General features: G+C 43.4%; 1 protein-coding gene across 1 annotated transcript in view; it reads right to left on the bottom strand.

Annotated features, from left to right (window-relative positions):
* Positions 1-14,587, bottom strand: part of LOC143023169 (kinetochore-associated protein 1-like) — a 182,299-nt gene that overhangs the window by 54,045 nt on the left and 113,667 nt on the right. The window contains exons 20-21 of the mRNA XM_076181690.1: positions 12,848-13,131; positions 1,144-1,340 (exon numbers count right to left, since the gene is read on the bottom strand). Of these exons, the coding sequence (XP_076037805.1) occupies positions 1,144-1,340; positions 12,848-13,131 (481 nt within the window). The remainder of the gene's footprint in view (positions 1-1,143; positions 1,341-12,847; positions 13,132-14,587) is intronic.

Below are 14,587 nucleotides of genomic sequence, written 5' to 3'. Positions count from 1 at the left end.
AATCTGACACAGCCTGAAGGGATTTCTCCCTGTCTTCTCCTTTTATGCATGGGAAGACATAGAGTGGGGGTTGCCGAATTCATGAAGCGGCCTTGCTGTGGATGTGCTGTCTTGCGACACTGCTTCTGACCCAGGGCAGTGGACAGGATGCAGGGATGACCTGTCGTCCAGGAGGTGCCAAGATAAGAGGGAGGGAGGAGGGTGGAGGGGAGTGGAATATATAAGAAATGGAATGGGTGGGAGTGGTTTCTATGCTTTTTTATTTTTTGGCTACACCCCGTGTATGTATGTATAAAATTGATGAAAAAGAAGTAAAGAAAGTAAATTCTGAAAAGGACCTAGGAGTAATCTTTGCCAAAGACATGTCGCCAGATACTCATATAAATAAAATAGTTGGAGAAACATACAACTTGTTGAGATCAATAAAGGCGTCTTTTGAATACCTGGGTAAGGAAATTAAAAAAATATATTACTAACACTGATAAGGCCAAAACTGGAATATGCAGCTATGATATGGTCACCTAGTACAAAAAAGAATACAAGAAAATTAGAAAGAATACAAAGAGCAATGACAAAGATGGCCCCAACACTTTCAAACTTAAGATATGAACACAGATTGGCCAAACTGGAATTCCCAACCCTGGAACAAAGAAGAGAACAGGGGGACCTACTAACTATCTACAAGATTATGAAAGGTAAGGAACTCCTTGATAGAGAGGACTTATTAAAGTGGGACAAAGGAAAAACAAGAGGACATGCAAAGAAACTCAAAAAGGACAGCTACAGAAGAAACCTGAAAAAGAATAGTTTCCCACACAGTGATAGATATCTGGAACAAACTGGATGAAAAAATAGTGTGTGCAAACACCATAGAAGAATTTCAGAACAAACTTGATCTTGCAAGATACAAAAACGGGTCACCATGAGCATAGCTTCCCCTCCCATAAAATGTAACTAGGTAAATACAATCTCCTCTTAGCATTCCTAAAAGACTCTGCCCCCCCCCAAAATTAATTTTTTTTTGTAAAATTACAACCTTCAATTTTCAAAGTGACATTTTAATCACCACAAAATTGATGCCGAGTGCTAAGCTGAAGTTTAGTCTATTGATACTGTCCATTATCAGTACGAAGTCAAACTCACCTGGATGTGCATCAATTTGTGCTGAAGATACGAGATGATTGATCACGCTGAGAAAGTCTGAGTTGGTCTTACTTTCTTTTATTTTTTCTATTGTTGTGTCTCCCTGTGACATACTTGCCCTCCATATTTCTATGATCAAGCTGATTATTCGATAAATATTGGACGTGTCTGATGCACTGGATCCTTCTGTTAATTCGCTGAACATTGAGATCGACATGAGTACATTACCATATTTGATAATAATATTAAGAATTTTATGTGCACATTACTCTACAGACTACCCTATGAACCAAAATCACACAGTAACCTTTTATAACATACAAACCTCCACATAAAAAAGGAACAACGAGTCATTTCTAACTTCTACTATTCATCCCTTCTCCTTCTCTCAACAAGTCTCCCTTTTACCACCCCTATGACATTCATTTTTCCAAAATACAATACACAAATTGGGTCAGTAACAGAGGAGAGTAAAGAGAAAACAGACATCAGAAACAAGACAGACTAGATAAAGGAAAAAAATATATATAACTAGATAAATAATAATAATCATCATACATACATATACCAAAAGATTTTCCCCCCTTACAAGGAAGGTAGCCAAAAAACAAACATAAAATCCACTTCCACCCATTCCATCTCCATATACTCCACTTCCATCCATCCCCCTCCCTCCCTCTTATCTTGGGTCCTCCTGGATGATGAGTCATCCCTACATCTCACCCACTGTCCTGGGTAAGAACCAGTGTCACAAGACACAGCACATCCACAGCAAGGTCGCTTCATTAAATCGGTGATCCCTCCCTCTCTGTCCTCTCATGCAGAAATGGAGAAGATGGGTAGAAATCCCATTGGGCTATGTCAATTTATTTTGCACACATACTCCTTCATAACCTTGCCCCACATATATCTTCAACTTCCTTCTTTCACACACCTTTTCAAACTTTGTCACTAACTTCCTCAGTCCCTCCTGTGATCCTGCTACAAGAGCAGTGTCATCAGCAAACAACAACTGGCTCACCTCCCACTTTTCTCCATTTTCTTTAATCATCTCCAACCCCTGACCCACTATCCTTGCATTTACCTCTTGCACTACCCCATCCATGCATAAATTGAACAGCCAAGGTGACAAAACATACCTGGCAAAGTCCAACCTTTACCTCAAACCACTATCTCCATTTCTGAATATAACACAAGCTCGACTACCCTCGTAAAAACTCGACAGCTCTTAAAAGCTTTCCTCTTATCCCATATATCTGCAATACCTCCCACAGTGCCTTCCTGTCTACCTTGTTCTAAACCTTTTCCAAATCCATAAAGGCCCACAAAATATCCTTACCTTTTCCTAAAGCTTTATCACATATCTACCTACTACAAAAATCTGATCCATTTAACCCCTTCCATACGGTGACCCCTACGTAGGCGACATGAGGAGCAAGTGTGTACTCGATGATACCAACGTCGCCATCTTGATTATATTCATTGTAGTCGTACCTACGTAATTTCCATTCTCTCTAAACTGGCTTCATCAATTTTCTATGGTTATCAAAATACACGGGTGAAAGAGAACGAACGATTGAGCACTGACTATTTTTTATAATGCGATTATTATGATGCAACATCGCACGTTGGGCAGCTAATCCTGCCAGACGTGCGATGTGCCCTGGAGTGAAGAGGTTAACCATTACCTGTCCTAAATCCACACTGTTCCCACCAATTACTCCCTCTGTTCCTCTCCTAATCCTCTCAATCAAAACCATCCTGCAAGCTTTCTCAACTACACTTAAACTGATCCCTCTAAAACTACTACACATAAAAAGAAATGAGATCAAATAAAAAGCCTAGATGTCAGAAAATTGCACAGACCAGATGGAATTGCAAATTGAATAGTGAAAGAGTGTATGGATGAACTGACAGACAAACTATACAAGATAATTGACTTCTCACTCAAAGAGGGAAAGGTACCGCAAGATTGGAAAGATGCTAACATAGTACCAATATATAGAGGAGGAAATAGGGAAGATCCTACAAACTTCAGACCAGTATCCCTCACAAGCATACATACATACATACATATACCAAGGCTTTTTCCCCCTTACAAGGGGGGGTAGCCAAAAAAAAAAAAAAGGCATAAAATCATTCCCACCCATTCCATCCCTGAACACACTCCACACCCCTCCACCCTCCCTCTTATCTTAGCACCTCCTGAATGACGGGTCATCCCTGCACCCTGTCCACTGCCCTGGGTCAGAAGCAGTGTCACAAGACACAGCACATCCACAGCAAGGCCGCTTCATTAAATCAGCGACCCCCCCTCTCCATCCCCCCATTGCATAAAAGGAGAGGACGGGGAGAAATCCCTTCGGGCTGCATCAAATTTTGCTCACACATACTACCTCACTCCCCATCCACCCGCCCATTCCACCTCATGCAAATCACATCATCATCCATATACAACCATTCTCCATTCACCCGTCTTCTGTCCTCTCCCGTCCTTCCTCAACAGACATTCCCCTCTTCCCCAAAGCCCCCTTCACCATTTCCATCCACCTCATCCTAAGACGTCCCCTCATGTTCACTCCCCCCACATCTGCCTTCCACGCCTCTTTTACTAGTCTTTCTTCACTCATTCTTTCCATGTGTCCAAACCATTCTAATATTCTTTCATCAACCCTATCTCCCAACTCCCTTTCCACCCCTGTTCTCCTCCTCACCTCCTCATTTCTCACTCTATCTAGCCTAGTAACCCCCATCATACTTCTCAGACACCTCATCTCAAACACATTCAAACTCCTTCTCTCTTCTTCTCTTATGTTCCATGTTTCTGCCCCATACAGTGCTGTTGGCACAATCACTCCTTCATACAGTCTCCTCTTAGCATCCATTCCCAAATGTCTATTCCTCATTACACTCTTTAATCCACCAAGGCATTTACTTGCTTCTCTCAATCTACATTCTACCTCCACTTTCACTCCACCTTTCCCTGCCACATTTGCACCCAAGTATCTAAAACTATCCACTTCCTCCAGTTGCTCTCCCTTAATGCTCACTTCCAGTCTACTACCACTTTCACCCCTTGTACATCTCATCACCTTACTTTTACCCACATTTATCTTTAGCTTTCTTCTATCACATACTCTCCCAAACTCTGTCACCAACTTCCTCAATCCCTCCTCCGATCCTGCCACAAGCGCAGTGTCGTCCGCAAACAACAGCTGGCTCACCTCCCACTTTTCTCCATTTTCTTTAACCATCTCCAATCCCTTGCCCACTACCCTTGCATTTACCTCTCGCACCACCCCATCCATGTATAAGTTGAACAGCCAGGGCGACATAACGCATCCTTGACGAAGTCCCACCTTTACCTCAAACCACTCACTCTCTCCATTTCCAATCCTGACACAAGCTCTACTACTCTCATAAAAACTCTTGACAGCTCCCAGAAGCTTTCCTCCTATCCAGTATATCTGCATAACCTCCCACAGTGCCTTCCTGTCTACCCTATCATAAGCCTTTTCCAGATCCATAAAAGCCCAAAAAACATCCTTCCCCTTTCCTATAGCTTTCTCACATATCTGTCTTACCACAAAGATCTGATCTACACAGCCTCTACCTGCCAAAAATCCACACTGTTCCTCACCAATTACTCCTTCTGTTCCTCTCCTAATCCTCTCAATCAAGATCCTCCCATAAGCCTTCCCAACTACACTCAACAAGCTAATCCCTCTGAAACTACTACATTCACCCTTGTCCCCTTTTCCTTCACAAGCACAGCAGCAAAAATATGCAAAAAGAAAAAGGCATAGAAACCAGTCCCACCCATTCTATCCCCTACATACTCCCCTCCCCTCCACCCTCTTATCTTGGCACCTCCTGGATGACGGGTCATCCCTGCATCTTGTCCACTGCCCTGGGTCAGAAGCAGTGTCACAAGACACAGCACATCCACAGCAAGGCTGCTTCATTAATTCAGCAACCCCCCCTCTCTGTCCCATCATACAGCAAATGAGAAGACGGTGGAGAAATCCCTTTGGGCTGCATCAATATCTCACACATAATCCCTCACCCCCATACCCCACCCACTCCCCCTCATGCATCACACCATCATCCATACACAACCCTTCTCCATTCATCCCTATCTTCTGTCCTCTCCCATCTTTCCTCAACAGACTTCTTCTCTTTCCCAATGGCCCTTTTACCCCATTCATCCATCTCATCCTTGATCGCCCCCTCATGTTCACTCCTTCCACACCTCTTTTACTAATCTTTATTCACTCATTCTTTCCATGTGTCCAAACCGTCCCAATACTCTTTCATCAACCCTATCTCACAACTACCTTTCCACCCCTGTTCTCCTCATCTCCTCATTTCTCACCCTACCCTAGTAACCCCTATCATACTTCTCAGGCATTTCATCTCAAATACATTCAGACTCCTCTTTTCCTCTCTTATGTTCCATGTTTCTGCCCCATACAGTGCTGTTGGCACAATCACTCCTTCATACAATCTCCTCTTAGCATTCATTCCCTAATGTCTATTTCTCATTACACTTTTTAATCCACCAAGGCATTTACTCGCTTCTCTCAATCTACATTCTACCTCCAACCCCACTCCTCCTTTTCCTGCCACATTTGCACCCAAGTATCAAACTATCCACTTCCTCCAGTCTCTCTCCCTTAATACTCACTTCCAGCCTGCAGTCACTCTCTCCCCTTGTACTCGTACATCTCATAACCTTACTTTTACCCACATTTATCTTCAGCATCCTTCTTTCACACACCTGCTCAAACTCTGTCACTAACTTCCTCAATCCCTCCTCTGATCCTGCTACAAGCAGTGTCATCAGCAAACAACAACTGGCTCACCTCTCACTTTTCTCCATTTTCTTTAACCATCTCCAACCCCCTACCCACTACCTATGCATTCACCTCTCGTACCACCCCATCCATGTATAGATTGAACAGCCAGTGCAACCTAACACATCCCTGACGATGTCCCACCTTCACCTCAAACCATCCATTCTCCATTTCTAATCCTAACCCTAGCTCTACTACTCTTGTAAAAACTCTTGACTGCTCTTAACAGATTTCCTCCTATCCTGTATATCTGCAGTACCTCCCACAATGTATTCCTGTCTACCCTGTTGTAAGCCTTTTCCAGATCCATAAAAGCCAAAAAAACATCCTTACCTTTTCCTATAGCTCTCTCACATATCTGTCTTACCACAAAGATCTGATCTACACATCCTCTACCTGTCCTAAAACCACACTGTTCCTCACCAATTACTCCCTCTGTTCCTCTCCTAATCCTCTCAATCAAGATCCTCCCATAAGCCTTCCCAACTACACTCAACAAGCTGATCCCTCTGAAACTACTACACTCACACTTGTACCCCTTTCCCTTGTAAAGTGGAACCATAGAGGCACTCCTCCAGTCCTCTGGCACTCTACCCTCTCTTAAACAAACATTAAATAACCTCACAACCAGTCTACCATAGCTGTACCTCCTTTTTTCAGACATTCTGCATGGCATTCATCCAACCCAGGTGCCTTACCTGCTCTCATCATCTTAACAGCTGCTTTCACTTCATCTTTCCTCATTTCTCCTCCATTTTCCTCACTCACCACTGTCATTTTCTTAGCACTTCCCACTGCAACTACCTTTCCCTCCCAATCCTCCTTCACATTTAACAACTCCCTAAAATACTCTGCCCACCTTCCTCTCACTGCCTTCTCTTCCATTATCATCTTTCCATCTGCATCTTTTAATTTTCTTCTCTTCTTGATTCACCACTTCTTCCTCTCTTAATTTCTTTCCAAACATATTATTACTTTCAAAATTTTCTGTCATAATCTTACCCCATTTCACATCTGCTCTCCTCTTCACCTCCTTAACCTCTTCAGTATGGGCCTTAAATCTCGCGGGCAGCAGCCAATGCCAGCTGTACGACGTGTCGTAATAATACTCCTATCATTAAATATAGTCACCGCTTATATCGATCGTTCTCTCTCTCACCCGTGAATTTTGAAAACCATAGAGAATGTGATTAAGGGCAGTTTATAGAGAATGTCAAAACGCATGGGCGACTACAATAAATATAATCAAGACGCCGATATGGCAGCCTCGCATATTCCCTTGCTCCTCATGACGCCTACGTATGCAGCACCATATGGAAGGGGTTAATCTTGTGCTTTACTTCTCTTCTCTTTACTTTGTACCTCTCATACGATTCCCTCATCCTAATTTGTACCCAATCTATGAAAGCCTGCTTCTTCTCTTCTACACCCTTCTTTGCTTCCTCATCCCACCATACCATCTTTGCACACCTTATGACTCCCTCCTTGAACCATCCACATTCCTCCTCCACTCCTAGTTCTACTCTATCCTTCACTACCTCCCATTCCTCTCTCAACTTCTTCTTATACTCCTTCTCCTTTTCTTTTTCATTTATGCAGTTCACTTGAAGAGCATCCCACCTTCTGCCCTTTCCCTCTTTCTCCACCTATTCTCCACTCTCAATTTACCTTCCACTAAAAAAATGATCTGATATTCCCCCACTCACTCCCCTTAGAACATGTATATCCTTAGCTTTTCCTACCATACTCTTGGACACAACTATAGTCCATAAATGCTCTATCTGCCATCCTTCTATCCACCACCCTCTCCTATGTGTACTTATGCTTGCCTTTCTTCCGAAACACTGTATTTGCTATCATCAACTCTCTTTCTAGACACATCTCCACCATCAACTCTCCACTATGGTCCTGGAGCTGCAGCGTCTACGTCGTGGGACCACCCCCCAACCCCAAGAGTTGGGGACCAAACGGCAGCATCTACCCCTGGCTACCGGCTCTACACAGGTGGCACCGATCCCCAAGAGGAGCTATGCCTACCTTAAGGAGTACCACAATCCTTTTTCCCAACATGCAATATTATGTTTTTTCTGCACCAAGGGGTGATTTTCCGGCGATCACTCCTCTTCTTCTACTTTTAGCTGGAGATGTAGAGAGCAATCCTGGGCCCACCACAAAATACACATGCCCAACATGCTCTAAACCCATTACTTCGAGCAGACAGACAAAGGGCTCAGTTCAGTGCAATATGTGCAAAAACTGGGCCCACCTCACTTGTACAACACTTGCTGACACAAATCAATACACAAACACTTGGACATGTTCTACCTGCCCTCCAGTAACTCCACTCCCACCTCCCCAACCACAGCCAGCACCCTCACCCACTCACAATTTCCCTCTGCCCTTACCCCCGATTAGTACTCCCCTTCCTTTGTCCCCGATCTCTCCTTTCCCCCCCACTGACCCACATCCTACACCTTCCCCACTACCACCCCAACCTCAACCCCAAACGGCAACATACAACACATACAAAACACACAACATCAACATATTACAACACAACATTGACGGTATTAACACGAAAAAACATGAACTTGAACACTTTCTTAAACAACACAACATACACATTGCGATTTTACAAGAAACAAAACTAAGACACTCACACACAAAACACCATCATTTCATAATTACACCACCATCAGACAAGACCGGACTGACGGCTATGGCGGTGGACTCATCACCCTGATCCACCACTCCATCTGTTTTGTGGACACAAGTGCCACAACCAAAATTCTCCTCCCTACCACAGATAACACAACAGAAATCCAATCCATTCGAATCCGCACAGGCAACAAATCAACACTGACAATAGTTAACATGTACATTCCCCCCCAATCATCCCCCACAGTTACAGACACCTTCAGGCCTCATTTTAGCCAACTAGCCTCAATCCCCAACCTGATCATGGGTGGTGACTTCAACGCCAAGTCGTCTGCCTGGTATGTCGACAACCCTGACACAGACAGAGGGCTTGATATACAGACTCAGTTTGACACATTGACTATCATGAACAACACACATAATCATACACATATCCCACACCAAGCCCTCTACACTCCCTCCTCTCCTGATATCACCTTCTGCTCCCCCTGCCTAACCCCAACAACATCATGGAGAGTGGTTGGAACCCTTGGCTCTGACCACCTTCCAATAATCATCACCACCAAAACAAGATGCACCCCAGTCGGCCACAGACACACTTACACCAATTACAAGAGAGCTAACTGGGAAGCTTTTACTGAAGAGACAGAACAACATTTTGAAACACTTAACAGTACACCAATCACAAACATAAACAATGCTGTGCACACTTTTAATACAATCATACAAAATGCAGACAAGAGATACATCCCTAGAGGCAACAGAAAATCACACAACCCCAACTTCACACCAGAAATCCAAAGCCTCATCAGACAACGTGACACACTTAAACACGGTACCCCCACACCTATCCCTCAAAACATAGCAGACCAAATACAAACACTAAACACTGTGATTGCCAATAAAATACATGAACAAAAAACACAAAATTGGCAAAACTTTATCAATACACTTGATCACAAAACAAACACCAGCAAATTGTACAAAACACTCAACAGCATTACACTATCCAACACTAACACTACACGCTCTCACGCAGCAATAATCACAACAACAGATAATCTACCCTCAAACAGACAACAAGCAAACGCACTCATACGTCATTTTGCACAGACAAGCCATCTCACTTCTCACCCTGACGACTGACGCACCATTCGACGTAAGAAAGACTTTCCCACAGACTCAGACTATATACCCTTCATAGACAGTCAGACAAAACTCATAATACATAGTCTCAAGCACTCATCTGCCTATGGCCCTGATAACATAAGCAACATCCACCTAAAACACATTGGACCACAAGGTATGCACGCACTCACAAACATTGCAAACTACAGCTATTCACACAACATTATACCCGACATCTGGAAGCATGGTAAAATAATCACCATTCCAAAACTGAACAAAGACCCAACAATCCCAACATCGCACCGTCCAATCACACTTCTCTGCACCCCCTCTAAAGTCATTGAACGCCTAATACTTAAACTTGTCACACCACATATTCCCCTTGCTGACTCACAACACGGTTTTAGGCCACTACACTCCACAAACACTCTTCTGACAAACCTCACACAAAGAATTTTAGATGGCATCAATTCAGATAGGCCCCACCAAAGAACACTTCTTATAACATTAGACATTAGTAAAGCTTTTGATGCTATCCCCCGCCACAACCTAACAAATAAAATATATAACACAGACATGCACAATAACACCAAAAGATGGCTGGCCAATTATCTGGCAGGTAGGAATGCTTACGTGTCATATAATGGCCAATCATCGCACATCAGAAACATTAAGAACGGAGTACCACAGGGCTCAGTTCTATCCCCCACACTATTTAATCTATACATGCATGACTTACCCACACCAGACACCTCAGAAATACAAATCTCTTCCTACGCAGACGACATAACAATCACATGCACACATCGTAACACAGACAAAGCTGCAGAAATAATCCAGCCATACCTTGACACACTCAACACATGGTTCATCACAAACAGACTCAAAATAGCTCCAACCAAATCTACAGCAACACTTCTCACCAACTGGACAAAAGAACACAAATACATACCTCATCTCTACATCAACAACACTCTAATACTATACACAAACACACCGAAAAATCGTGGTGTAACATACGATACATCCATGTCTTTCAAACAACACATCACAAACATAAAAAACAAATGCACACCTAGACTTAACACACTTAAGTCAATCACTGGAACAACATTTGGACAAAACAAAGAAACTAATATAACAATATACAAACAATGCATACGCTCGGTGTTGAATTATGCGAGTCCTGCATGGGCTCCTAATCTCAGTGAGACACACCACAACACCCTTCAAATCATACAAAACAAAGCCCTAAAAACAATTACAGGCTGCACAAATACAACACCTACAGACCATTTACACCATGAAACAAAAGTCCTCAAAGTCAAGGACCACCTCGACATGAGAGGCACACAAACACTTGCCGCAGCCACCACAAACACATTACACCCGCTACACTACATAGCAGAACACCCACACACACCAAGAAACATTAAAACAACACCCAAAGACCTTTATCACGCACAGATACTCTCTTCTCTTCCTCCACAACCACCAAATACCAGCCTCCGGAAACATATTCATAATCATATCACTCACCGCTCCATTAACACACTGAAAGACAACACACTGCTGCATGCCAGACCCCCTGATATCCACCCTTCTGAATCCTCTCTCCCACGAAAGGACAGAGTCCACTTGGCCAGACTGCGGTGCGGTCACCACCCAGCACTTCTAAGCTACCAGAAGAGGCTGGATGACCGCATTGTGAACAGCTGCCCATGATGTAACACTTCACCCCATACCATACAACACATAATGGAAGACTGAATTATACACAATCATGCACGCAAACAACACAACATACGCTCTATAAAGGATTTGTGGGAAAACCCAGTTTCGGCTATGGCATTCCTTGGGGAGACGGGACTGCTCGGACAGACAGTCTAGGGAACGACAACAACAACAACAACAACTCCACTATGATTCTTTCCTGGAACTCCATACTTCCCAATCACTCCGTCTATTGGTTCATTTCCTACTCTAGCATTAAGGTCTTCCAATACAACTACTTTGACATTTCTCCCTAATCCCTCTATGCACTCATTTAAATCTATCCAAAAAGCCTCCCTTTCCTCTATGCTCTTCTCACTAACAGGCCCATACACACTTACAAAGACCCACATCTCCCTTCCCAGCTTCGCCTTCATCCACATTAACCTTGAAGAAACCTCCTTCCACTCCACTACATGCTTACCTATTTCTGCACTTACTAGTATAGCCATCCCTTATTTCCTCATCCCTTCTTCACTCCTGAGAACCTCCCAGCTACACTCCCAATCTCACACTCGTCCCTCCCTTTTAACTTAGTTTCACTCAGTGCCAACACATCCATTTTTCATCTCACAAACATACTTCCCTTTTACTCTTATCTGTACCATGCACTTTAAAAGACCCAAACCTTAGGGTACTGGTTGGAAAACTCCCAGACCCTCTTGTGCCTTTACTTTTTTTTAGGAATGTCCCCTTTTGGGCTACAGGTAGAAGGATTCCTAGTCCTAACCCCCGTCCCATATTTTGTCGCCTCTTATGACTCAAGTGGGAAGACTTGATGGTAGCACTCTTTTCCCCCACCACAGGGTAGGTGAAAAAAGGAAATGAATATTCAGAGAAATGGTACAGGGCAGTAACAAGGAGTTGACGGACAGCATAATGGAGGGAGAGTCATAGTATAATAAAAGCGTCATTATTTCTCTATGAACAGTCTTCTTCTATCACAGACAAAATGATGTGTGGCTATAGTCTGTAGGGGTGCCCATATAGACCCTAAAGTATCAACTGCATGTTACTTTGCCAGAAATAACATGCAGCCAATCCCCCAGATGTGGTATTGGCTGCATGTCAATACTACAAAAATAATAAGAGAGAAAGGAAGAGAGAGAGAGAGAGAGAGAGAGAGAGAGAGAGAGAGAGAGAGAGAGAGAGAGAGAGAGAGAGAGAGAGAGAGAGAGAGAGAGAGAGAGAGAGAGAGAGAGAGAGAGAGAGAGAGAGAGAGAGAGAGAGAGAGAGAGGGGGGGGGGGCAAGATTAAATAAGCCATTCTCTGTACAACACATAACTCACCTACAAAAATGAATGGTTTCAGCAATTCTGTGTGCCTTGGCAGACTGCACACCAAGGTTGGCATTAACAAGAGGAGGAGGAAGGTTGAGTAGATTTGCCAAGCGTTTGATTTTAGCCAGTCCCTTGAAGTGCTCATCATTGGGAGACACAATTGGTGATCCAGGACCTGCACAGTCTGATCCTTTGGTTGAAGCCAGCCATGCATTTATGTAATCATCCAGTATCTTAAGGCAAAACTGTTCATCTTGAAGGTTGTGGAGTCCAGCATAAATGTCAAACATTTCCTGTAAAATACAGACTGGTCTTTAAAAGTAAACTTTGAAGGTTATGACATGGCCAAAGCCATAAAATAGAGATAAAATGGAAGAATGAAGCAAGAGCAATGATAATGATATGCCTCAAATTTCTCTGGCTGGAAACCTGCAGCTCCACAGTGGTTAGCAACAATCCTTGGGCCTTCCCACAGGTCTCTCTGGGAGCAAAATTAGAACTTGTGTTTGTGTTGTATAAGTGTGGGACTCTTCCTCTGCAAGTGATAAGGAGGAAGAGTCACCAGTTGTCAGTTCTCAACATGTGAAAAGATGAAAGAAATACAGAGGAAGATGATAGAGAGAACTTAGACCCAATTTAGAAACCAAATGTCAACCCATCCGGTTACATCTCCAGATGGACGTGAAGGGCCTGGCAGGTTTTGAAAATGGGCATTAGAGGGATGATTTGGTTGTTGTTGTTGTTGTTGTCGTTGTCGTTCCCTAGACTGTCTGTCCGAGCAGTCCCGTCTCCCCAAGGAAGGCCACAGCCGAAACTGGGTTTTCCCACAAATCCTTTATAGAGTGTATGTTGTGTTGTTTGCGTGCATGATTGTGTATAATGCAGTCTTCCATTATGTGTTGTATGGTATGGGGTGAAGTGTTACATCCTGGGCAGCTGTTCACAACACGGTCGTCCAGCCTCTTCTGGTAGCTTAGAAGTGCTGGGTGGTGACCGCATCGCAGTCTGGCCAAGTGGACTCTGTCCTTTCGTGGGAGAGAGGATTCAGAAGGGTGGATATCAGGGGGTCTGGCATGCAGCAGTGTGTTGTCTTTCAGTGTGTTAATGGAGCGGTGAGTGATATGATTATGAATATGTTTCTGGAGGCTGGTATTTGGTGGTTGTGGAGGAAGAGAAGAGAGTATCTGTGCGTAATAAAGGTCTTTGGGTGTAGTTTTAATGTTTCTTGGTGTGTGTGGGTGTTCTGCTATGTAGTGTAGCGGGTGTGATGTGTTTGTGGTGGCTGCAGCAAGTGTTTGTGTGCCTCTCATGTCGAGGTGGTCCTTGACTTTGAGGACTTTTGTTTCATGGTGTAAATGATCTGTAGGTGTTGTATTTGTGCAGCCTGTAATTGTTTTTAGGGCTTTGTTTTGTATGATTTGAAGGGTGTTGTGGTGTGTCTCACTGAGATTAGGAGCCCATGCAGGACTCGCATAATTCATCACTGAGCGTATGCATTGTTTGTATATTGTTATATTAGTTTCTTTGTTTTGTCCAAATGTTGTTCCAGTGATTGACTTAAGTGCGTTAAGTCTAGGTGTGCATTTGTTTTTTATGTTTGTGATGTGTTGTTTGAAAGACATGGATGTATCGTATGTTACACCAAGAATTTTCGGTGTGTTTGTGTGTGGTATTAGAGTGTTGTTGATGTAGAGATGAGGTATGTATTTGTGTTCTTTTGTCCAGTTGGTGAGAAGTGTTGCTGTAGAT

The sequence above is a fragment of the Oratosquilla oratoria genome, unplaced genomic scaffold (genome assembly GCF_046742065.1).
Source record: "Oratosquilla oratoria isolate Oo_2021 unplaced genomic scaffold, ASM4674206v1 SCAFFOLD45, whole genome shotgun sequence".
Classification (NCBI taxonomy): Eukaryota; Metazoa; Arthropoda; class Malacostraca; order Stomatopoda; family Squillidae; genus Oratosquilla; species Oratosquilla oratoria.
Note: the sequence above shows the minus strand (reverse complement) of the source record. Positions and strands in the feature narration are given on the sequence as shown.